Source organism: Taudactylus pleione, unplaced genomic scaffold (genome assembly GCF_031769625.1).
Source record: "Taudactylus pleione unplaced genomic scaffold, aTauple2 ptg000127l, whole genome shotgun sequence".
Classification (NCBI taxonomy): domain Eukaryota; kingdom Metazoa; phylum Chordata; class Amphibia; order Anura; family Myobatrachidae; genus Taudactylus; species Taudactylus pleione.
In genome coordinates this window covers 15,611,320-15,636,699 of record NW_028284529.1, presented here as the reverse complement: position 1 = coordinate 15,636,699, position 25,380 = coordinate 15,611,320, and the positions used below count along the sequence as shown (strand labels likewise).

The 25,380-nt window shown below is 40.2% G+C and overlaps 1 protein-coding gene across 5 annotated transcripts in view; it reads right to left on the bottom strand.

Moving 5' to 3' along the window:
- The window catches only part of NFIB (nuclear factor I B), a 255,877-nt gene that overhangs the window by 39,404 nt on the left and 191,093 nt on the right, over positions 1-25,380 (bottom strand). For 3 of the 5 annotated variants that reach the window (XM_088472630.1, XM_088472633.1, XM_088472629.1), the window contains 2 exons: positions 23,109-23,191; positions 240-328 (listed from right to left, as the gene is read on the bottom strand). In XM_088472630.1, coding sequence (XP_088328756.1) covers positions 240-328; positions 23,109-23,191 — 172 coding nt within the window. The remainder of the gene's footprint in view (positions 1-239; positions 329-23,108; positions 23,192-25,380) is intronic. The other 2 variants (XM_088472631.1, XM_088472632.1) reach the window with 1 other exon arrangement.

Sequence of the window (25,380 nt, the reverse complement as noted above, 5' to 3'; positions counted from 1 at the left end):
TGCAGATACACAGTCAGCTGACCTATAGGTTTGTCCATGCTGTTCACCCGTCACAGGGACGACTACAATGGAACAAATGTGTTTAGAAAATTCTGTGCACAAATGTTTTGGTTAATTGTGATATGTAAATAAATGTTTCCAGGAGAGAGAGAAGGAGGGGTTGGGGGAAGCTACAACAGAGCTATGTCTCAATGTAATTTATAGATGGAGTGTAGGGTTGGAAATAATTAAAATTTTACCTTTGCCAAGTTATTCCCAATGTATCCTCACTGGCACTGGGGTATAAATGCCTGCCGTTTTGATTCATGGTCCAGTCACAAATCCTCAGCTGTCAATTGAAACCTAGCAGTCAGATATGGATCCAGCAGTACTGCAGTTTTTTTAGTATTTAAACATGCAATGGTACAAAAACCTTGTGAAAATTTACTGTTTGTTCAATATGTTATAACGCTCTCCAATTTTATATATATATATATATATATTATATATATATATACACATACATTTAATGGCTCATTCTACCTTGTTATAATGGAGTAGTACATAAAAGCAGTGTGTATATCCTTGCACTTCCACATATGACAGATAACCTGCCCTTATATTATGCTTAACTAGAACATCATGTGTTGTGTTGTTGTGTAGATGCCACATAAAAGTGTACAACATCGTCTGTGATAATAAAAAATGCATGAAGGTGTCACTTGAAGACAAGAGCCTCAGAACTGTGGAAGACTACTGATATACACATGACCACTATGTAGTGTACTGTGTTTAAAACAAGAACTAGTGGAATGTTCTTTTCCATGAAAGTTAATAGCTGCAATAAATTGACTTTTTTTTTTTGATGGCATACAAGACGTAAGGTAGCATTTTCAGCACATACCAATTAGCCATTGTTAAACTTCGCTGTGATAAAAGAAATTGTTAATGACCAACCATAAAAAAGAATTTTAAAAGAAAAGGGAGGGTGCAAAACAGTTGCTGAGGGCAGATCATCTGGTCAGCGTCTGGTCTGTGGCATGCAGATGAAATAAATACAGCACCATAGAAGACATGCAAATTTACTGAGTCAAAGGAAAACAATAAGGTTTACAAAGTTTAAACTATATGCAACTGCACAAAGTACTGACACCTTTTTTTCAATTCAATTAAGCCACTTCTGAAATTATTAAAATAAATGACTGAAGAGTTGTGCAGCGTGAGGAGGCCACTGAAAAAACTTTTACCTTAAGATGAGCACCAGTACTTTTTTAACACAATGAAAATAAGCACAGTATTTTACACACACACACACACACACATATATATATTAAGTATAGATAGATATATATATATATATATATATATATATATATATATATATATTAGGGATGTGCAGGCTCGGATAGGTTCGAGTTTGCACGTTGAGTTCGGATTTTTCCCTCCAAAAAAACGGAACTCAGAAAGAGGCTAAACGTCATCTTACATGGACGAACATCATCATTCCTGGACAAAAGTCAACAACCAAATCTGGGTAGGGAGGGTGGAAAGATCACATATCAAAGAGGCTTTGGCCCAGCAGCCAGAGCCTTATAAAAGATGACACTAAATACACTCACTATCAGCTATCGGAGGATATCGGGTACTATAGTATACTCCGCCCACAGCCTCAAAGTTTATTTTACCTCAGTCTCGTTGCAATCTTTCAGTCGTATTTCTGCTACCTTATGTAGTTCTTCTTTCCCACACCTTTTATATTATAAATTAATTTGTACATTATGATATGTAAATTATTTGTATCATGATAACCCCAACCTATAGCACTGCATAATATGTTAATGTTTTAAATAAAGGATAAAAATAATAGTTCCATGTCTCGTTTCATCTTACACACAATTTTATTCTCCTGATTATATCAATTATTAAAGTAATTTATACTGAATTATGTCATTGATGGGAAAGACTTTTTTAACATAACTAAAAAGATAAAATACAAAGTAGGATTAAAGGGTGATGGAAAGACAGGGGGAAGTCAGGGAAAGGTACAGAGTACAGGATATAGGAATATGGCAGAAGCATTGAAGTGGAAATGAACATGCACAGGAAATAATTCCAAACACTCATAAATAGAAAGGTGCTTTCTTCATTCAACAAAATGAAGCAAGTACAGGTTTGTGAAACGGGCCTAAAGAAAGAGGGGGATACTTCACGGTGCAATTCAACTTTTCACTTAAAACAAGAACAAAATTGTATTTATTCAGTAATATGTACAATTTTGTATTTATTCAGTATATTGTATTTATTCAGTAATATGTACAATTTATTTTAACACTGGTTGAAATTGATGCACACTACTCACTAGGGGCCCGAATCAGTGGTGGATGTTATTACTGCTACAGGTGCGTCTTTTTACGCACCCATGACTGCATGTTTATGCTAATGCCACAGCCAGTCTGCTTCTTATTAAGTCGCTTAGCGGCTGTGGCGGTAATCTGCTGCTGTGCATAATGAGATGCCCCACTGGAGATTGCGCCTGCCCAATGACAGTTGCAATGTCTCCATTTGGACACGGCCGCTAAGGTCAGTGCAACTGTATCTTTGAATGCGGTCACTAACCGTGTCACGCCACCACCCTGTTACCTCCTGGAAATGCCCACTGTAACTGCATGGATAAGCGTGCAATTTCTGTCTGCATCTTTGTGCAGTAACCACAGGACGCATGTACAGACTGAAAATATAGGCCACTTGCATGCGGCATCAACATTGTGTGCATCTCTGACTCACACCCTATATACTATATATATGTAATATATAATAGTACCATAGTTACAGTTTGCCAACACCTGAAGTTAATTATCGTAATTGATTATTGTATTTTTTTTTACCTAATTATATGTTGCAAATACATTATGTAAAATAAAATTTGTATGGAAGTAAAGAAGTAGGAGTAGGCTGCTTCCTTTCAAGCATCAATACAGCATGAAAAAATTGCAACCTCTAACATGAACCATATGGCCTACTGTATGTTTTGCTACAAATAAATGTGAAGACAAAAGCTAAGTAATAGGCTGTTGGGTTTACCCAGCATTTCTATAGGAGTATGTTGGCAGCTAGTTTAGTTGTATAATTCCAAGGAAGTAGAGAGAGTCTCAGTTCTCCTGCTCTTCCAAAGATAGGAATATTTCAAAACAGTTAGACATACATATTTTTGGTAGAAAAACCTTTGTGTATCAATATGGAACCACGTACGACTGTTTTTAGGTTACATATTGGAACAATAACTAGCTCTTCCAGTACACTGATTGTCTGTATCATGGACATCATACAATACCACAAGGAAGGATAATATTGCAAAAAGCAGCTAAATCAAATTTATTGTACAGTACTTGTATGTTCTAACCATCAAAGAGTACTATGAAAAATATTACATTATAGAAATTAAGATTTTTTTTCTGTTGAATTATGATAAATACAGACTTAAGTCATAGGAGTAAATGGGCTATGGGCAACAACTCCACTTCTAAAAACCTGCACTTTAGTAAATATACCCCATAGTGTTATCATGTATTCTCACATGAAAATATACTGTAGATTAAGCAAATATAAATTTTACTATTAAAAGGGGTATAAAACTGGCTGCACTATAATATTTATTGCAATGTGTCTGGGAAATTCAGCAACAGGGAAACTCCAATGTAGGATGAAAACATCACTTGATCAGTATACCTACCCTGAGACAACCAGGCAAGGCAATCACTGCTGCTACCCTTCCCACAGCCACATCCAGACAAATGGTATGGTTTTATTTTTCCCCTTTTTTTAATGAAATTTAAAAATTGCCAGACCCTGTGCAAATCATCATTCCAATAATATAAAACTTGACCATAGTTAATAGTAGAATACTATATATGTTGTTAAGTAGTGTATTATACACTGATGAATACCACCTAATATATTGTATATTGCATCAGATCAAATGAGATCTTTTATGGTGCATACACACGGGACGATCGACAACGATAACGATATCACTGTACGATCTCCCGGGTTCGATATCGAACATCCAGCACACAATGAACCAACCAACGATGGCCAACAATCGCGGGTAACTATAGTAACCTGGTCAATATCGACCAGGTTGGCCTGCATGCATGGGCGATGGACGATATCTCGTACATTGTAATGCAGACAGAAAATTGGAATCTATAGTAGTGGAAAACTGTCCATAGGCACAGATGAATTATTCTTTTCTCTTACAACAAGAAAGAGATAGTTTCCGCAAGCTGTGTTTATTTTATCTGTGTTCTCTTGGACTACACAAAGGCTTTGGACAGCTCTTTGCAACTGAACAATCTGTAACCAAACTATCAAAGTGTTGCAACAAATCCTGATGGACTAAAACGGTTTCACTATTACCTGGTCTTTCAAAACATTTGATTGTGTAAATATCCTCAAAACATTATCACGAGTTGCACAAAACAATATCATGTATGTGAAAATAATAATAAACTTAATATCTTCACTTTTTCTGCAACCCCCTTGTAATCAAAAATACAGAGGGAAACCATATTTTTTAAACAAGGATCTTAAGTACTGCTTAGTAATAAATGTAAAACTGTTTTAAATAGCCTATAATTAAATGAAATTGTCTTAAAGCATTGATGGATGAGTAGACAATATATATAATAAAAAGTCTAGGTAAGATAATATAGTAACGTATGTTATTTTAATGATGTGAGATAATCTCTTCAAATGAAACATTTGCATAATGTATTTTGGACTTCCTTTAAATGTGTTTCCTTTCTATCATACATATGTGTAAGATGACCTCTTATTCCTTTTCGTACCACAGTGGCAGTCACGAGTCGTGGTTTTACGTCAAACTGTTATTTACGATAAGAGACACAATAAGAGCTTCCCTAGTGTGGATGGGTTGTTTCCTGGCTATGTAGGGAACTTCTATTAAAGAGTCAACTCGGGTCCTTACTCTGCAGCCTTCAGCTGTCCTCCTAAACAGACTGAAAAAAGTGTTTTAGTGATCGATCTATTTTGCATTCATCATGACAAAACATCACAAGGGAATAGGGAGCTTTCTAGTTAGCAGCACAACAGAGCAACCAAAGGATGCACCTGGAAAACAAGAATCCCCTCCATGTCATTCCATTAATGTTGTTTGGAATTGTACTCCAGTATGAAAATTCATTTCTGCAACAAGCCAAGAAAGGCATAGCCGGCCAGAGGTAGCACTAATCAAAAGGCAGAAATACATTTATACTAATTCTCTTCTTGTTCTGATGAGGAAAAACTGTATAAGTAAAAAAAAATGGTTCTAAGAAGAAATAAGAATGTTTTGGGGGAAGAAAGTGAATGGTAAAAATCACAGTGGTCCAGGTACCATAATTTTAATGAAAATAAGGGTTGTTTTCTTTATTTGCTCATTCAGAGTAATGGGACAACAATACAACTGACATATACCTATGCACACTTCTCTGAACCTGGAAATTCAATAATGGAAATCAATAAATATTTATAAAAACTAATATAGCAGAGTATGACAAAAATGAGTCAAGTTTGCAAACAAACTCACTTTCCCTGAGAAATTGGAAAGTCATAGGGTGTCTTCCCTATGCATACACTGTTGGAAATTTTCCCTTTAAACTCAGTGGTGGCGATTTAATTGTTGCATGGGCAGCGATAACTAATGAGCGCCCAGTTTTGCAATTCCATTGTTCTGGGAGCTCATTAATTATCGCCCTCTTCACGCCCCATTAGACTGGGTTCAGCTGTGTGGGTTTAGCACCCTAACTGTGGTCAGGGCTCCCTAACCATGGGTTTATCGCACATTTTTGCTCGCACCCACCTGAGGGTGCGAGCAGAAATGACGGTACCGGTGGCTATTGTGCTCAGACGGAGGAACAAATTGCTTTATCAGGTAACTTGAATAAATAGCCACCGGCTATATTTCTCCTGCCCCCAAAGTATTGTGTATTCCAGTTCTGCACAAATATTGAATTCACAATCTACAGCTCCCTGAGGGGCCTATATATGAACAGTCACATTTTAGCCATGATAATTCTCATTTCTTACCACTACTATTTATTCACATTTTCATGAAGGAACACAAGCTCCAATAGGAATCCTCTCCTAAATAAAATTAGTAAAAGGTAGATCATACAATGGAGCCAAGCTCCAAAAAACTAAAGCTGGCCACACACATACCGACTATACTCACGTTCCGACGATTCGTCCGATTTCCCTTGAAACTCTCCCGGCAGCTCTGCACATGATATGCTGTCCAATCTTCGTCCAATCTTTATCCGATCTCCTGCAGCCAGACTTTTTCGCAATGCATTTGAGTCTAGATCTTCAGATCTGCCTTACAGCACGGCAGATCTGAAGATGCGTTGTGCGACCTGCGGGGGCGTGCATCGCATCGTGAGTGGGGATTCACAATTTGGCCATTTTTTACCCGATCTGTCGTTTCGATGTGTCGGAATCGGCCAGATCGGGTAAACAATCGGTATGTGTGTGGCCAGCTTAAGCTTTCTGGAGCTTGGTAAATTGGGCTTTTACTGTGCGCAGTCCCCATAGAGAGCTTTTGCGATGCTGAACAGGGGGAATGAAACATATCTCGGATATCTGCTGCATTACCCATTGTTAAATAGCCCCAATGATCAAATATGCATCAACCCTCAGAAAACAGACAATTTCAGAGAACTGACTGTATAATTGGGCCTTAAGCTGGGTACACATTAGACGATATTTTGGTTGATCTGACAGCCCATGCACGTCAGTCTCATCGTCAGGTCGTCCCTACATGCAGCTTAATCTGACAATGCGACTGGCTCCCCAATGCATTTGGATGCTGCTGGTGAACAACATATCATACGGCCGTTCACCAGATCGTGCGGTATGTATGGACTGCGCGGGATGTTGTTTGTCACATCATGCATCGGCTGGGTACACAGGTCATCTAATGTGTAGCCAGCTTTATAGATTCCTGGTCAGCATGAAATACTTTTCTAAAGGAAAGGAAAAATATATTCATAAGAATCTATGCAACGGAGAATAACCAGATACAAACAAGAATAAAACCCATTGTAAAAACTGCACGTTTTTACAATAGTCCTTCAAAAACTAGCAAGAATAAAGGTTTTGTGTCTATTATGTTATGACTGTTTTATAAAAGCAAATACATCACTTGTTTAAAATACAATGTTTACAGTAATTGTGGCAATGCAGTTTTAAATTAAATAGTATTATTTTAGATACTGACATGAATACAAGCACGTGGCATCCTTTCATCCCCTTAAGGCAGAGGTGGGGAACCTTTTTTCTGCAGAGGGCCATTTTGCTATATATAACAATATTTGCGGGCCTGGTGCAGGCCACGCCCCCTCTGCGTGACATCACAGTGAGGCATGGTCACAATAGCAGAAGATTATAGCAATGTCCGGAGCATCCTGAGGATGATCCGGGGAGCTGTAAGGGCAACATTGTGACCGACTGAACTGTCCTATAGATGCTCTAGGCGGCACTGCTGCATAGATTCTGGCTACAGGGTTTCATTCTAGGCACCCTGCTTGCAGATGAGGCTAGCATAAAAAAGCTCTGAGGGCCAGACCAAATGATTCCACGGGCCTTATATGACACCAGGGCCTGAGGTTCCCCATCCCTGCCTTAAGGCGCTGAAATACTGTATGTAATAAAAAAAAAAAAAAAAAAAAAAAAAAGAAAAGGATTTATGTTGTATGACTAACTGGGAAGGATACCTACTACTAAGGTGTAGGAAATTATAGCGTGGATGTAAATGTTATTGTATATAAAGTAGATATCATTTTTTGCATTTATATAGCGAAACTCATTTTTTTATTCTACAGTCACAGAAACTGCAACCTCTGACCTAATCAAAATGGTATGTAGTTATAATCCTGACCTTCGGGATGCCGGGCTCAGAATACAGGAGCCAGAATCCTGACAGCAGTCAGAATCGTGGCGCCAGAATCCCAACAGTAAATATTACGGTTAGGGGTTAGGCACTAGGGGAGAGTTAGGCTGCATTTGGGTGGGGGAGGGTTAGGGCTAGGCTGCAGGGGGGAGGGTTAGGGATAGGCTGCGGGAAAGGTGTGTTAGGGTTAGGGGGAGGGTTAGGGGATAGCATTAGGACACCTACCTAATTGGGTTGGGGTTCTGACTATTGGGATCCCGAAAGGGTTATCATACCGACACTTGTTGGTCGGTATGCTGACCCTCCCCCTCTCCCTACCCTAACCCTCCCCCTAGTGCCTGAACCTAACCTCCCCTCTCCACAACCCTAAATCTAACACTCCCCCCTTAGTGCCTAACCCTAACCCCTAAACCTAACCCTCCCCCCAACCCCGCTGCTTACCTTCAGCATCCCAGCTGTCGGAAATTATGACCGGTGTTGGTATTCCCATGCCGGTAATGTAAGCTTTGGCATCCCGACCGCATTCCCTCCACATGAAAGCCCAAACTGCTACCACATTCATTTCTCTGACAAGTTACTGTTAAGATTTAGATATTACTTGTGAAGGACCTTCGGGAGGTCTTTATTACATTGTTTTCAATAGTTTTTTGATACACTGGCCAAAAAAATATGCTTTCCTGCAAAATTACAATTGAAAGGACAAAGGGCCTGATTCAGTGGCGCACGCAACGTCCTTATTTTTTTTTAGTTCTGGCCTCCAGGCCACTCGCACAGCTGTGGGTGACCACCCACAGCTTGTGCGAGCGGCCTGGCGATGGTCGCGATTATCGCGACCATCAGCGTTGCGAGGAGACCCTTGTAGTAGGGTCTCAGCACTCGCAATGCCAAGTGGACTTCCAGCTCTAATAGAGCCAGAAGTACACTACTGACATCACGAGTGATGTCAGTAGGGCCACCCACAAATGGCAGGTATTCCTTCGGGAACGCCTCCATTTGTTCAGCCACCCCCCTACCCGCCGACAAAACGGGGCAAGCTGTCGATCAACATCGACAGCCGCCCCGTTTTGATGCGGGCTCCGGAGCGAGTGAAGGTCTCACTTGCTACGGGGCTCACGCGCGTGCGTACTGGGCCACCATCGACCCTCTTGCGAGCGCAATGCGCTTGCGAGCGGGTCTGAATCAGGCCCAAAATGCATCTCATAAGTATATGATAGAGACCAGTTTATGATTCACACAGCATCTCATCACAGTTACCTTTTGCCTTCTATGCTCTTGCATATATCAAATATTAGCTCTGTAAATAAGGAACATGAACTAACATGCTGACGGCTGCTTGGGAGGAGTGTGCGGTGCCAGAGGCAGGAGAATGAGTGCAGCACTTACTAAAGGGAAAGTACTGAATTTATCCTAATTATGCGGAGTTCGCTTACACTTGTAGATTTGGGGTGGGGTGGCAAGTAAATCGTTCTCAGGCATACAAATAAGCTAGGGCAAGAACGGTTAAAAAATGGGAAAGAATGTAAGCCTGATGATTTAGGGCCTGATTCAGAGACATACGTTAATCCTATGACAACTGCATACTCTCACAGATTGTAGCTGCTAAAATATGCTAATGCCGTCCAAAGCACAGCTGAGCATAGGGACGCCCACTGCTGCCTTCTCATATCCGTACAACGACGTGCAACAGTGTCAACATCGGTACCATCGACGCACATCAGTCAGTCATGCTGCATATGCGTCAGGTCTGACCAGATGCAAAAACTGCAGCTCTCCTGATGCGAGCTCTCATGCTGCACAGGAGATCGCAATGACTAATTTATGCACGCCCACAAAACGACGTTTAAACTGTCTTCTTTCCACCCCACTCCTCCATTACCACTCCCAAACGCTGATTACCTGTAACTCACTTTGCGAATGGTTCCTATGTATGGATGTAATTTTAATGCAATTGCTGTGCACATTTGCAAGCAATTGCTCGATCTGCGAAAATATCGGCTTTGTGTAACTCCCTGAATCAGGCCCTTAGTGTTCCCAGCAATTAGCTTTAATAGGCAAATGAACAAACTATTGAACACTTAGGGCCTGATTCAGAGCCGCTCGTAAGCGGCCGCTTGTTCGCTCCGTGCGATGTTTGCCCAACTGGGCATGCGTACGGATCGTAATACGCATGCGCGAACCAGTCAGTGTGGTCGAAATTCATGTGCTCGCAAAATAGCGAATGCCTGATAATTTGAGTGACAGAAAGAGGCGTATGTGGGTGGTAACAGGGGAAGGTGCTTGAAAACGGGGAGTGGAGATCCGATCGCAGGCGTGCTTAAAGGTCAAAACGGGCGTTTTATGGGTGTGCATAATTAAAACAGCAGCGACATTGAGCACGTCACTGGGTTATTTTATAGCCAGAACTGCTCGCAAAATTGTGGTAGCAAAAACCAACCACAAGAATAGCGAGCAGCTCATACCCTGGTCCATGTACTCGATTAATCTAATAATTAGCGGACATGACGTAGGATGTGAGCGGCCAGGGGGCGTAGTTTCCCAAAATATGACCGCAAGTTTTGTTCGCTCGTTCAAACCTAGAGGCATGAACAGACCGCAAAGAGCGAACGGTTCATTTGAATAGCCACCCCTATTTTTTGAACGAACGACCGCAAATAGCGACCGGCTCTGAATCAGGCCCTTACTTCACTTTAATATATACCGCAGCCTGTGGAGTGGTGAGATAAACAATATAGCTGGAAATAATGGAGTGTTTATGCTTTGTTCCATATATATCTTGCTCACAGGTAACATGACTAAAAACAAACTAAATCTTAAATATAAAATAAAAATATATGCATGTTTTCAAAGAATTTCCAATGAATACCAGAGCATTTCATCTAACAGATTAATCTGACCAACTATTTAGTCATTGGCTAACCCCTGTTTTAGTGAGACTACTTCAAGACTGGTGACCAAAACAGAACCACTTGTAGCCGTTTCACACAGATATGATCTTACTCAAGATTTTTGTTTTTTTAAGTTTTGTGAAAGCTCACATTATATATTCCGACAAACAGTTGTTGTAGTGCTTTCTTTGAATGAAAAAGGTACCGTTACTCAGAAAAAAGAAGGGTTACAAGTTTCTACAAGAGTTATAGTGGTTTCTATACTCTCTCTAAGAAAAATAATTTGTTTTTGGAACTTGTTACAATGATAAATCATGCCCACCCCCCTTCCCCACAAAAAAAAAAGATGCCATGAGAAAACAAAAGCAATGAGCTATCTGCGAAGAGCCACTAAATAGGGTGTTTGGGTCAGTGGCAGATCCAGGGGGGAAATCAGGTCAATTGCCCCTAAAACACACACCCCTTTTCCAGGTGGAGTAGTGCAGCCCATACCTTGGAACCCGGAGGCAGCTGCAGGATGCACTACTTAGTGGGGAAAAGGGGTGTGTGTTATAGGGGGGGGTGATCGATTTTATCCCTGTTGTGATACCTGATGAACTCCTGCACTGTCAATACTTAAACAAAGTACCCTTCACCAATAACAACACCTTTCCCGGAACACACACTTGTTCGTAGGTACTCGGCTGCCATCTGGACTTCGCACTTAAAGTAATAACAGTGCAGGAAGAACAGGTATTAAAATATAAACATAGGAATGTGACACTAAGAAATATAGGGAACTACACATAGATTCTCGGGAGGTCTCCCATCGAGGAATAAATCCAAGCCCTTACTGCTTAGCTTCCCAAACTAAACAGAAGTCTGTCTAAATCGAATTTATGTAGTTCTACAAATAGCACTCCTACTAAGTGATTACCAGAATACTAATGTGGTAATACAACTAGCACTCCTGAAGAGTGATTATCAAAAGACTATCTTGCAGTTAATGTCACTGCAAGCTAGTAACAAACAAAGTTGCAATTTAGCTTCTATAATTACGCAGCTAACAAGAGGATATGTAGTTATATGTTCACTACAGTAATAATATATGCATTTTTAAGCAATAGTAATAATTGCTTAAAAAGTACAGACATAACAATCCACACACTCCTTCTGGATCCGTCACTGCTTTGGCTGTGAACTGGCATGCTTCACTTCTGGCTTAGTGAATGGTAAAAGTGACTGTGCTTGCTTCATTGTATCTTCATATGGCTAGGCATGAAAAAATGCTCATATGAAAGACAATGTTACTGGTTTGACCAAATATAGTACAATTATCTATTTACCCACCAGAAAGTGAAAGTATTAAAATGGATTGTAATGTAAGATAATTCAAAGACATGGAACTATTTAAACTTAATTCTGTTTTATTGATTAAAAGGGACTAACCTCAAAAACATCCGTTACAAGTACAGTGCATTTAGTACTAGACACAATTTAGTTATCTGTTTACATGGGCTGTAAGAAAACCCATGGGGATGAGCAGATTTTCTTTCTGATGCCCTCATTTCAATTGGCTCTTCTTTCCTAACTGTACCTCTAATGACAGGTAATCACTCATAGCATTAGCTGATTACTACATACTTACCTACTCTCCTGAAATGTCTGGACACAACACTCTCCAGTAAAGTGGTTTGGACCATGATGACAAGTCCTACCTGGGTCTCCCCTCTGGGGTCTCCTGGACGGTGGTATTAGAGTCGGTAAGTATGATTAGTATACATTAATAATATTGACAGTATAGTACTGTGAGCTGTTGAAGGAGACAAGTACCTTGCCATGCCATAGTTTTTGTCTTTGACCTATAGTAATAACAACTTGATAAGTGTTTATAAAGGGGACACTCATAATATACAATGCATCATTATTCCCAATAAGCCAACTACATGGGCAAAATGGTATTAGCATACCATTAGAAACAGACACAGCCACACAGAAGAGGGTATGACTAGCAGCTCCGGTAAGTGCACCCTGCTAGCTAGGAACAAGGGCCGAGGGAGGGTGACTGTGCCTCTTACAGAGCCTCTACACTCTGTGCGACATCACCGGTCGCCCATCACTATTTACAGCCCTGCACACCTCTATCTCAGGATACTTGATCCTTGTTATCACTCACTTTCATTCCATGCATAGGGCCAGACACAATGCCGATATTCACATAGCTGAGCAATGTTTTTTTAAACAACTGTGCATATGTGTGTGTTGTGAAAAAGTCACACAGCGCATGCGCCAAACAGTCGTACTTACAGAGTCACAGTAGCAATTGAGACGCACAGTCTCAGAAATGTATTACAAATGTAATGGGCATTCCTAGGAAGTGAATGGGAGATGGCTATTTAGAGTAGACGCACACAGATGGTCCATCTGATGGGTGTGTTATGGGAGTGTTGGGGGCATGTCACAGAAATGGTTGCAGTCTCAGACAGACACGTATATTGGTGGCCATACTCCGCCATAATCTGACGGAGAATCTGCACCTAGCATAGGCCTGGTGCAATGGTGGTGTATACAGATTCACCAAGCAGTATTTGAGCATCTAAAGGTGCTGAAACTGAGTGTCGCAGTCCGACTCCTTGCATATTCAGATGCATGGCTGTACACCAGGGAAAGGCTTTTAGCTGTTTTGGCAATGAGTCATAGACATGACTGTGGCAAAAGATATACAAACGGATACCACTGAGTCTGACTTAGAATCAGACCCATAATGTTTACATCTGTTCTGTCTTTCTATTTTATTGGTCGTCTGCTATTTGGGGAAATTGGTTAATCCATGATATAGCAATTGTGAAGCCATAGTTAGCAATAGTGATAAAGGCTTCACTTGGACTAATTTATTCAGAATATAAAAAATTAAACTTGTTTTTGCAATTAAAAGCAATTATTCTGATATAAAACTGAAGCTTTAATATTAATCTTAATTACAGAAGAACTATTGTAACTATTCATAGTTATGAGTAACAGTTCCTGACATGATCATGGATGACACCTTCTCAGGTACAAAGGGCTCAGAGCCGGGTGGGCATTTCTCTGTTGAGTTAGAATTTAGGCAAAATGAATGACAGGAAATATAAAGAAGTGAGAAGTGCCCCCAACCATAATGTCACAACATAACAATCACTTCTTGTGAATACAAGCAGCTCTCTGCAACACCACACCAATGAAAATCATGCATGTAGCATTTAAATATTAACAACCGACAAGTGCTTGTGTAAGTTAATACTATAACGCAGGCCAATTTTTCTGGAATGTATATATATATATATATATATATATATATATATATATTATTTAGAAAAGAGGGCACTTAAAAGAGCCTTTACAATAAAACTAATCTTCTGAAAATTAAATTTTGGCCTGTCATAGTTAGTGAGAGGTTCAGGAACTGAGTTCCTGATGGTTACTGCTGAAAAATAGCACTGCTAAAACGTAAGGGAGTTTCAAAGACTGTTATGGATTCCCAAGTCATGTTATTTAAGTGGGAGGGATCTGGTTAGAAGTACATAAAGATTTAAGGTTAGGACAAGTGGGTGGTTTTTCCCCTTGGCAAAATACACCGATAATACAAATATATAAAGCTGCTGCTAGCACCATCATATAATTGTTAAAAATAAAATTTAAGAGCAGATTCCCAGGAATATCAAACAACTGGTGGTTATTTATGTATTTATTTTTAACTTAGCTGTTCTGAAAAGGGGAGATTAATTCAGCATATAAAATATACCTGATAGAATATTATTCAAATATAAAATTAACATCAACAATGCATAATTAGTAATGAAGCTTAAGAGAAATATTGAGTCATCACCAAATATTAAATATTGGGAAAGCCAACTCGTCACAGTTGTTACTGGAGTGTAATGTACATCATTGATGTTATATGGCATTTTGGATTAAAAAATCATTATCAGAGTAAAAGTGTGTAGTTACAGAACAGTTCCATGATTAAGTACATTAGAAACCAGCTATCCATATTAATATTGTATATGTAGAACTACATAGGCACAGACGGTGTAATGTTTAACATTACTGCCTCACAGCACTGAGGTCGTGGGTTCGATTCCCACTACGACTCTGTGTGGAGTTTGTATATTCTCCCTTTGCTTGAGTGGGTAAAATAAACCCTAGTGTGTATGTGTGTGACTGTGAACATGTGGTAGGAAACATAGATTGTAAACTCCACTGGGGCAGGGACTGATGTGAATGACCAATATTCTCTGTAAAGCGCTGCAGAATAAGTGTGCGATATATAAATAACTGGTAATTAATAAAAGAAAATAAATAAATACATGGCAGTTACTGCAAAACTTGTGTGGGTATAATCATTTACCAATGCATATGCTGTGAGCAAGACAGATTGAAAAAAAGACGACAAGACAGATTGAAAAAAAGATAGTGTGTCCCTATTGTAAATTATAATGAAATTAGATGTCACAGAGATGTCCTATGACCAAAAAAAGGCATGAAACAGAGAGTAGGGATCACAAGGTGCCCTATAGTAACCTAGGCTATAAAGCAAATGCATTTGACCTAAATGTTGAATTGATGACGATATCACGTAGTGCTAATTCTAAGTGATGACTCACATAGCAACTTTTAGGAGTATATAATTGACATTTTCTACTTTATAATTTGTGCAGAGCTGCATTAATTATGGTCTCATTGAAGAACCGGAAAGCATACTATAGTACATGAAATTGCCACTGTATGCAGACTGATGCGGTGTATTTTTTCAGAAATACCAGCAGAATATACAAGAATTAGCTGTTTTTTATCTTCTAAACAATAAAACTATATAATTAAAAAAATATATATTTTTAATTAAATATATTTGTAATTTTAATAAAATTGGGTTCATATTCATAAAGTACTCTTACTAATATAGGAAATAAAGGGTCTTCATTCCAACAAAACTAAAATAATACACAATACTTTATGCGCTTCTTGGATGGTCCTATAAGGAAAATCCATTTACAGACTTTGTCTTTTGGGTAATTTAATTTACGTAGGGTGCAGTCGATTTTTATCATTTGCTATTAAAAAATCTCACTTGAATGTGCTTGACAATATTTCTCATTTCCCATGAGCATAAATCTTTTTAATTCCCTCCCTCCCCTATCATACTTGATGTTTAGAATGTACCTGTAGCAGTGCTTCTTCCAGAGGGGTCAATGTATATTAAAAGGGGTTGTGGGTTGTCTAAAAGGCTTTACCATTGCTAAAATCATCCTCTGCTTAATTTAGAATTTCTCTAAGCTAATATAAAATGATTGATTGTACACATTTCATGTACCTCTTGGTTCTCGCTTTCATTCATCATGGGATGTTTTAAATGAAATGCATTTAGAACCTGCCGCCATCAGAGAGGAGTCTTTTAAATCTTTGGAAAGCAGAGCAAGGACACGGTAAATCAATCTCACTTTAGTTATGCCGCATAGGGCAAGCTTTACACTGATAAAGTAATTAAAGCAGGTATCTTTTCTCTCTATTCCTCTTATAGGGAACAAGTATGCAGTCATTAGACATTTTTTGTTTGATATATCTCAGAACAGAGTTTTAAAGAAACTTTATAGTAAGATTTTTATCATACCAGTGTTTTTTAAATACTAAATATTTTTTCTTAGTCGTGCAAAAATAAATTATGTTACACTGCAAATCAATATATATTGAACCTCAAATTGACATATATACATACAAATGTATGCGCTAAGGAGATGGAAGTTATGTCCCTCATTTGAAAGGGTTATCAATACAATGCTGATTAATAAGTCTTATAGAGTTTATAAGACCTGGTAAAGTTATAATAGTGCTATTACATAATATAATAATTGAATAAATACAGATATATCCTCAAATATTCTTGCTGCAGTCACACCAGGTTCTGTGCGACTGGGCAACCTTTTCTCCTAAAAATGTCTCTTAGTCACATTGTGATGTCGCACCAGGAGACTGTGCTGATTAATTGTGCGACTGAATCTGAATATGAAGTCCTACGATGCAGCAGCCATGGCTTATTTCCACGCCAAGTTCAGTTGTGCTTCCTATACAGATTAAGGGGTAAATTTACTAAGCTCCAATGACATCGAAAGGGCCAAATTCAGCCGTTAAATGCATATCCGGCATTTACTGAAGGCTAAACTCTATCGACTTTGCTCCATTCGGTGTCTAAAAATCTGCTGCCAATTCCTGTAACTTGGCCATTCCTGATTTCAGTGGGACAGTCCCATTTTTCGGGCACTGTCCCACCCGCAGGACGAAGTGTCCCGCGGGTGGTCGGAATGTTGGACACCTCACCGCCGCAGCTGTGCAGCGGTGCCGGCCTCTGGGTACAAGAATGGATGCCGCGCGCATGCGCACGGTATCCATTCAGTGAAGGGGGAGAGCTGGGGGCAGCCCAGTTACTGACATAGTGCTGGGCTCGACCCCAGCATGATGTTAAATGGGAGGCGTGCCATACGGACACGCCCCCAAATAGTGTCATTATGGGGTGTGTGGTCTATGTTAATTAGGCCACACACCCTTTATTGTCACACGTGTTTTCGCCGCACACGAGAGTTGGGGCACAAGGGTGCCTTGCCGCACAGGGTGCGGCTAGGGCTGGAGCCAGCCCTGTTTCGGACACACAGACCATCAGAACAACTTGGCAGCACTTTGCCATAGAAAGCAATAGGACCTTGAAATTTACTAAGGATTCGTATTTGTTTTAACATCCAAAAAATAGTGTAAATCGGACGTAAAAGAAAAAAACAAAACAAAAAGTAAACTAAAATAAAACAACTTTTTCTATTCGAGTTTCACATCAGAACCTACACAGATGCATGCATGGATCAAGGAGATCCATGATACATGCATCTGTGTGTAAATAAATAAACACAGAAGCACAGACTGGATCAGTGAGAACCGTCTGTGCTTCTGTGTTAAAAAAATGAAAACCAGTGTAAAATTTGAAGAAAAAAAAAGGCGCATTCCCCTCCCCAAAAGATCAACCAGCTCCGGGCTTTATAGACCCAGTACTGGTTGTGCTAAATACAGGGGACAAACAACGTAGGGGGTCCCTTGTATTAAGCACAAACAGCACCAAGCTATTCAGAACCAGCCCTGGTTGCCAAAATACAGGGGATAAAAGATGTAGGGGTCCCCTGTATTAAGCGCAACCAGCACTGGGCTCTGAGCCAGTCCTGGTTCTGGAAAAACAGAGAAAAAAAATGCATAGGGTTCCCCTGAAAATTCCAGAACCAGCACCGGACTGTTTCTAGCGGGGGGTAATGCCACAGCCAGGGAAACTCTTTCACCAGGTCCCCCAGGCAAAGCATTACCTCTGACCACTAGTCAGCCCAGGCCGGGGATCCCTGGGGAGCTGGGGACCCTCTCAATATAGGGGTCTCCCTCTCCAGGGCACACCAGGCCTAATAGCCTGGGGCTATTCTCGGCACCCCTAAACACTAAATAGAAATGAATAATATGAATTACAATGAATGATTACACCATCGAACAACACGAAAGACAGTAACTCGGCAGCTTAGTAAATTCAGTAACCTGTTTGAAAAATTAAACACATGAATCTGGACGATGTCATCCGAGATTGATCCTGGATGACATTGAATAGAAATTTGCACCTTAGTAAATTTACCACTAAGTCTCTTGATGCGTCATAAGATGCATTTTTAGGAGAAAAAAAAGACTCCCAGCATTAGCAGAGTTGCACGGGACCTGGCGACTCAGTTGTGCAATGCATCTCGCGCCACATGGCATATTGAGCTAGATGTATCAGCAAGCCAGCACTCCAGAGATGCCCAAATACTTTGCATCTAACTCACCCCCTCTTGGCGGGCACTCCTGTCAGTGGCAACCAGAGTAAAGGCCCTGTCTCTTACTACTAATAGCATTACACTGATGTTTTAGACTAACTATCATTAATTATAATTGCTTGATGTAAAGACACACATTATTATTCATCAGTGATGTGCTTGACAAAAACAAAATGACAAAATATAAAGAAAAACGCTTATCTGTGATCCAAAACTCAGATTCTAATCTTAGTCAAAATACAGTCTAGATACAGTACCAGGATGATACCAAAACTAAATAAAAATGACTTTACTACTATTAAAATACATTTACTTACATATAAATCCATTTCAAAAAAAGTATCTGAACACAGTATAAAAGCAATAATTATTTTAATTTCTGACTTCAGGTGCATAAGTGGAAACTAGTTTATTGTGAAATAAAGAAGAAAACAAATACATATTGTACTCAGGGGTTAAAGTCACCTCTAATGGTAGGTGGAACTAGTTCCACCTCCACCAAGTCCCTGCACAGAAGTTCCACAGACAGAGAGCCACTCACTGTCTGCCTATGGAGGCTCAATTTCTTCCCTCATTTCAGAGAAACCAGTATATAGGTAAGGAAATAATCAAGCTTAGGCAATACATAGGGGTTGCAAAAAAAACATTAGGCATCCAAGTGACATAGACTAGTTTGTGGGGACCTCATAAAAAAATCTCAGAGGCATGGCAGAAAAATAACACTGATGATATATATATATATATATATATATATATACATATATATATATATATAGATATATATAGATATATATTTAGATTTAGATATATATATATATATATATATATATATTTATTTTCTGTTTAAGTGATCTAACATTCTAGTCATAGCTGATGGTAGGAGTGCTAAAAACAGCATCTAAAATGTATTTCACACTGTCATAGCCCCAGAAGCTTCTGGGGCCTAGGCGGCTCCCAGGCCCCCTGCCATTCACTTTACCGTTTTCCTATACACAATAGTTTGTGTGTAAATAACAGTTTTCGCACTTGTTTTGGCCTGTCAGACTAGCGTGGTGGGGGAAGGGGGTTTGGGAGTAGACGGCGGGGGAGATGAGTTCCACCACCTCTCCAGGACCACTTTATGCCCTGATTGTACTATCTTCAAATTCATGCTACTATCTCTCTCATTTATTACAATGAGATTTCTGTGAGATTATTAGAGTTCTGTTGTATATAAATTGTATACACCACAGAATAGTGTGTGGTACGATTATTATTATTATTATGAGTGGAGCAGTGTAAGTAATTGAATGAAAAATGCTTGTGCGCATGGGGCCTTGGTGTACGAAACCATACAGACGTCTACATTATTATTATTATCATATTCACTTTTTTATCGGGTACAACAAATCAGCAATATGTACTAGGTTACTTAAATGCTAGATTAGAGAAAATAAACATCATCTTGCTACTGTTGCTAAGGATGGACTGCTATAGTTTACAAGGGAAATATGCACTTGGTTAAATGTTGTGATAAAGTTGCTGCTTCTACCATCCTTTTATTAAGTATACCATTAGCATACAGTGCAGAAAAAAACCTTATATGTTTAATAATGAGTGCCCTAAGTGCAACTGACATTAGTGTTGCAAGATGTATGCTGAATCCCAATAACTATATTGATCCTGGTAAAAATTAGCCTTCTCTAAGGTCATGACTTAGATCTACACTACATTTAGATTAAAGAAACATTTTCTGAAGTCCCAGAAATTAAATTAGGCTGGGTGAAATATATCTGAACTGTGATTTAGCTATATATTCAATATAAAATAGTATTCCTCCTATTGTTCTCTCAATGGCTACTTTGTACTTTTGCCTTGACACATTAAGATACCATGGGGGAGATGTGTTATAGCGACACTTATCGTGACGCTATAACGCTTCCTGCTTCGCCTCTTTACAAGGTGAATCTGGAAGCACTAACGATGAGATGTATTAACATCTCATCAGCCAGATCGGCTCCACTGAGCATGCACAGGATCTCGCAAGCATCGCAAGATCCCGCGTGCAGCCCTGGAGCCGGCAGCCCCCGCAGCAAGGACAGCGCTGTCCCTGCTGTGGGGATAGGGCATCGCCAAGCTGCAGCTGTCGATATTGATAGCTGCAGCAGGCGGAACGGTCAGGCGAACTGACTGTTCATACACAGCCCAGGTTATCGGCGCTGCTATTTTGTAGATAGCAGCGCCGATAATGACAGGGGCGCATAGCGTCCTTGTCAATTACCACCTAAACCCCAAATCATACATGGGGGAGATACCGCTTCGGCGGTTAATACATCTACTCCCATGTATAGCACTAGCAAGGTGATCTTTTGGCCAGCAAGAAACGTCACATTGTATTTAGTGGCATTTTCCTGATAGAGTAAATGTTTTCTTGGCATACAAAGTACACCAATAGTCATCAGAATTTTAATGTGCAAGCACATTCTTGTCGAAGGGGAACAAAATGTAGGTTGCAGAAAATAAGCAGCCATTTACTGGGTTATTGTTGTTAGCCCAGGGCCATAACTAGAGTTATGCAAGTGGTGCTGCTGCCCAGGGCTCAAGGACGATGAAGCGACACTATCACTGCCCAGCTGGCACTTACATTTTGCTTGCAGGCTAAAGATCTGCAAGACCCCTTGTTTATGATGTCATGAAGTGACGTGTGAAAAGAGAGGGATGTTTAATTCTATTCATATTGTGTGTACCACCTAACTATAAACTCTCTTTCAAAACAACATTTAAGATTACACTAGATGACTGAAAAGACTTTTGATTTGTAATTTAGTAAATGGGAATTTAGCTGTCTAATAAATGCTAAATTACAATTAATATTACCCTCGTCTTTCCTGACATTCCATTCCCATTTAAATTCCTTAGCAGTGCTCTGTACAAAGAAGCACGTGGATAACAACTAATGGTTTAAAAACAAAACATGGTCTCTGGTTTTCAGAACTTTCACTAGATAGATCAAAGCTAATTGTCCACTGGTTGTTCTGCGTTATTGTACATTTGGACATTATTAGTAAATAATCCATTGTTTTAAGATGGACTATCATAGAAATATGGAAGCATGCAGCTTGTAAATTCTGAATTATTTCTTCTGGGCAACAAAGATGTTCTGCCAAAAAAGACTGCAGGGTTTACCCATGTGTACAGCATACGGAATTGTTTATTTGGTGTTTAGTTCTAAATGTTTATTTTATAGGGTGTAAGAATATATTGTACAACTCATCTGACCACCGGTTTTACTCTGAGCAACAGAGTGTAATTTTAAATGATGTTAATTTAACTCAAATTACATGTATTGTTGTGTTATTTGTATTCACAAGCAATATAAATGATTTACAATAACCAAGTAAGTTAATATTTCCCAGGAGGCTTTAATTGCTTTATGAAAACTGCATCTTGCAACACAAATTAATTTACAGCACTGCTGCAAAAGATCTGTTGGAGAAATCAGGTAGAAAAGCCCGTAGCATGACATGAATGTGCGCTGCAAAAGCACTGCCATTTTCTCTAAAGTTTAGCACTCTATGGTCCAAACACAGCCTAAGGTTTTAGACCACATTCAAAACATTATACTAAACACTTAAAGCTAGAGATGGGGTGAAATAAATATAATTATATGTGAGTTTACTAAATTAAAAACTGGCCACAAAAAGAAAATGACTTAAAAAGTCACGAATGATGTTTATATGATGCATATTCGCAATTTTATTTCATCCCTCTATTATGTTCTATTTTTTTACATAGCAAACCTGGAAATATAAGAGGTAATAATATAAACACCAGTAGTGATTTCCCCTGAGAGGTATGGATAAGTCAAATATTAAAACAAAACTTTAAAGAACATGCGACTACTCAAGGCTAACACTGCCTAGGGACAACTAACCACATACGCATCTAATTCAATTATGATGGGTCTAGAAGTTCAAAAACAGTATCTTCTACCCCTGGCTGGTATTCAGGGAAACAGTTTATTTTGCTGTCCCATAAAATATGTTGTCTATGTCAGGTCTAAAGACACCTTCCATTTTCTAAATTTTCTCCACTTAATCATTTACTAAGTCTTAACACTATTTATGATGTGCTGTATTGCGTTTCAAGCCCCTCTGAGTGAAACTGGAGTTTTTGTTAATGTGTTTTAGACTGAATAAAATTCTTTAACTGGGAAAAATTAGGAGGACTTTTACTGTGCCCTTTGCTGACAATACACTGCATCCCGTAATGTGAGGTTTGTATGTCTCTTAAGGGAGACTTTTTGTGAAGCCTACATTTTCAATTAAATGTGTTGAGATTCGGCGTGCCCAGTCATGATCAGAGAACAGCGGGATCTTATTTTAATCCAAGCTATGAGTGGCAGCATGCAGGCTTTAATAACACTCTTCCCAAGCAACTCAGAATCATTACACCTGTGTTAAAGCAGCCCACCTGTTGCTGGTGTAGGAAGGCTGGATCTCTTGGGCTTAGTCCCACATATCGGTTGGCTTGCGATGTGCCAGAGGCTGTGTAGGCTGGAAGAGAGGAAATGGAGACAATGAAAACATAGGACCAGGATCCTAGCACTGAAAGCCTAACAAGCTGCACATACTTATAACAAGAAGTAGAATCTCAGAAACTAGCAAAGTATTATAAAAATTTCCAAACTTACACATAGTGCCTGCACAGTCAGAATGTATGTTTAACGGCATTACTCATATCAACTTTCATAATTCTGGGCTACCAAAATAATAAATTGCAATCTGGTGGGTTCTCTAGTAAACAGGAAACATTTTATCATAGGAAGCCTGCTGTTGTAGGTGGCATCCCATCTGGACTTGGTAAGCCTTACACAGTATGCCTTAGCTTGTTAGCAGAGCCACTGTGAAATCTGTTTGTACCTGCCTCCGCCTTGTGCATTACAAAAAGACAGATGATTCATCCAACACACATGGTTCTCTGACATATAAATATTAACAACACTAGTACTTATTGTAATATCCAGATTTGACATTACACAGTGGAATAGTTCATCTCAGAGAACACATAATTGTGTGGCACATTCAGCAACCAGGCTGGGATGCTAGAAAGGTATAATACTTTTTCTTTACTGCACATTAGTAGCAGGGATTAGTTTGCAATATGAAATGGACCATTGTCTCTTTATAAATTATTACTTATAATTAGGGATGAGCGGGTTCGGTTCCCTGAGAACCGAACCCACCCGAACTTCGGGGATCCGGGGCGATCCGAGCCCAAGCTCGGATCTCCCTGTCTGCCCCGGATCCCTCTCCCGAGGCAAAACCTCGAGATCTGCTGTCGGATCTCGAGGTTTTGCCTCGAGCGGCCATTTAAAAAAAAATGCCTTTGCCTTTAATGGGCAAAGTGCTGATTGGCTGACAGAGCCGTCTGTCACGGCTCTCAGCCAATCAGCATTATGGTGCTCATTTGCATGTAGCACGGACTCGTGAGATCCGTGCTACATGCATCTGTGTGATTGACAGTGACACAGAGCACAGATGGGTCAGTGAGACCCGTCTGTGCTGCTGTGTATTTCAATGACACAGATGCACGCACGGACCAGGAGATCCGTGCTACTTGCATCTGTGTCATTGACACAGAGCACTAACGGGTCCGTGAGACCCGTCTGTGCTGCTGTGGTAAATTAAAAAAAAAAAACCTGTGTAAAAAGAGAAAAAAATGGCGTGCCCCCCCCCAAAAAAAAGAGCAACCAGCCCCGGGCATTAGTGACCCAGTGCTGGGTGTGCTTAAATACAGGGGACAAACGACATAGGGGTCCCCTGTACTTAAACACAACCAGCACCGGGCTAGTCAGAACCAGAGCTGGTTGCCAAAATACGGGGGACAAACGACGTAGGGGTCCCCCGTATTCTGCGCAACCAGCTCTGGGCTCTGATCCGGTCCTGGTTCTGGAAATACAGGGGAAAAAAATGAGTAGGGTTCCCCTGTATGTTCCAGAACCAGCACTGGACTTTTTCTAGCGGGGGGCTGATGCCACAGCCAGGGGAGCCCTTTCACCGGGCCCCCCAGCCGCAGCATCAGCCCTGACCGCTAGTCAGCCCAGGCCGGGGATCCCTGGAGAGCTGGGGACTCCCCCAATAAAGGGGTCACCCTCTCCAGGGCACCCCAGGCCCAGGCTGATAGCCCGGGGCTATCCCCGCCACCCCTGGTGGCGGTGGGTGGCGGGTTGATTGTGTGGTGTGGTGTAAATAAAGAATATCAAACATTGTCTTTACAAGTAGAACTGCAAGTCCCAGCAAGCCTGCCCCGCATGCTGGTACTTGGAGAACCACAAGTACCAGCATGCAGGGCATTAAGGGCCCACTAGTACCTGTAGTTCACCTGTAAAAAAATGTTTAAAAAAAACACAGGACACACACACCGTGACAGTATAAGTTTATTAAACATACATACACACACACACACACACACACACACATGTACACATACTCACCTATGTAACCCTGTAGCATCGGTCCACTTGTCCGGTAAAGTATCCATAGGGGACCTGTGAAAAAAAACATACTCACCATCTCCTATGCGAGGTTCTGTCCTCTTCGTTCCAAAGTAGGCATCCCCGGACTTGGCAAAAAAAAAAAACGAAAACGCGATCCACGAACTTAGTACCGTTCTATAGAACGGTACTTCCCGAATGAGAGCTTAGCGGCGGGGTATCACCATGGAAACCCCGCTGCTAAGCGTT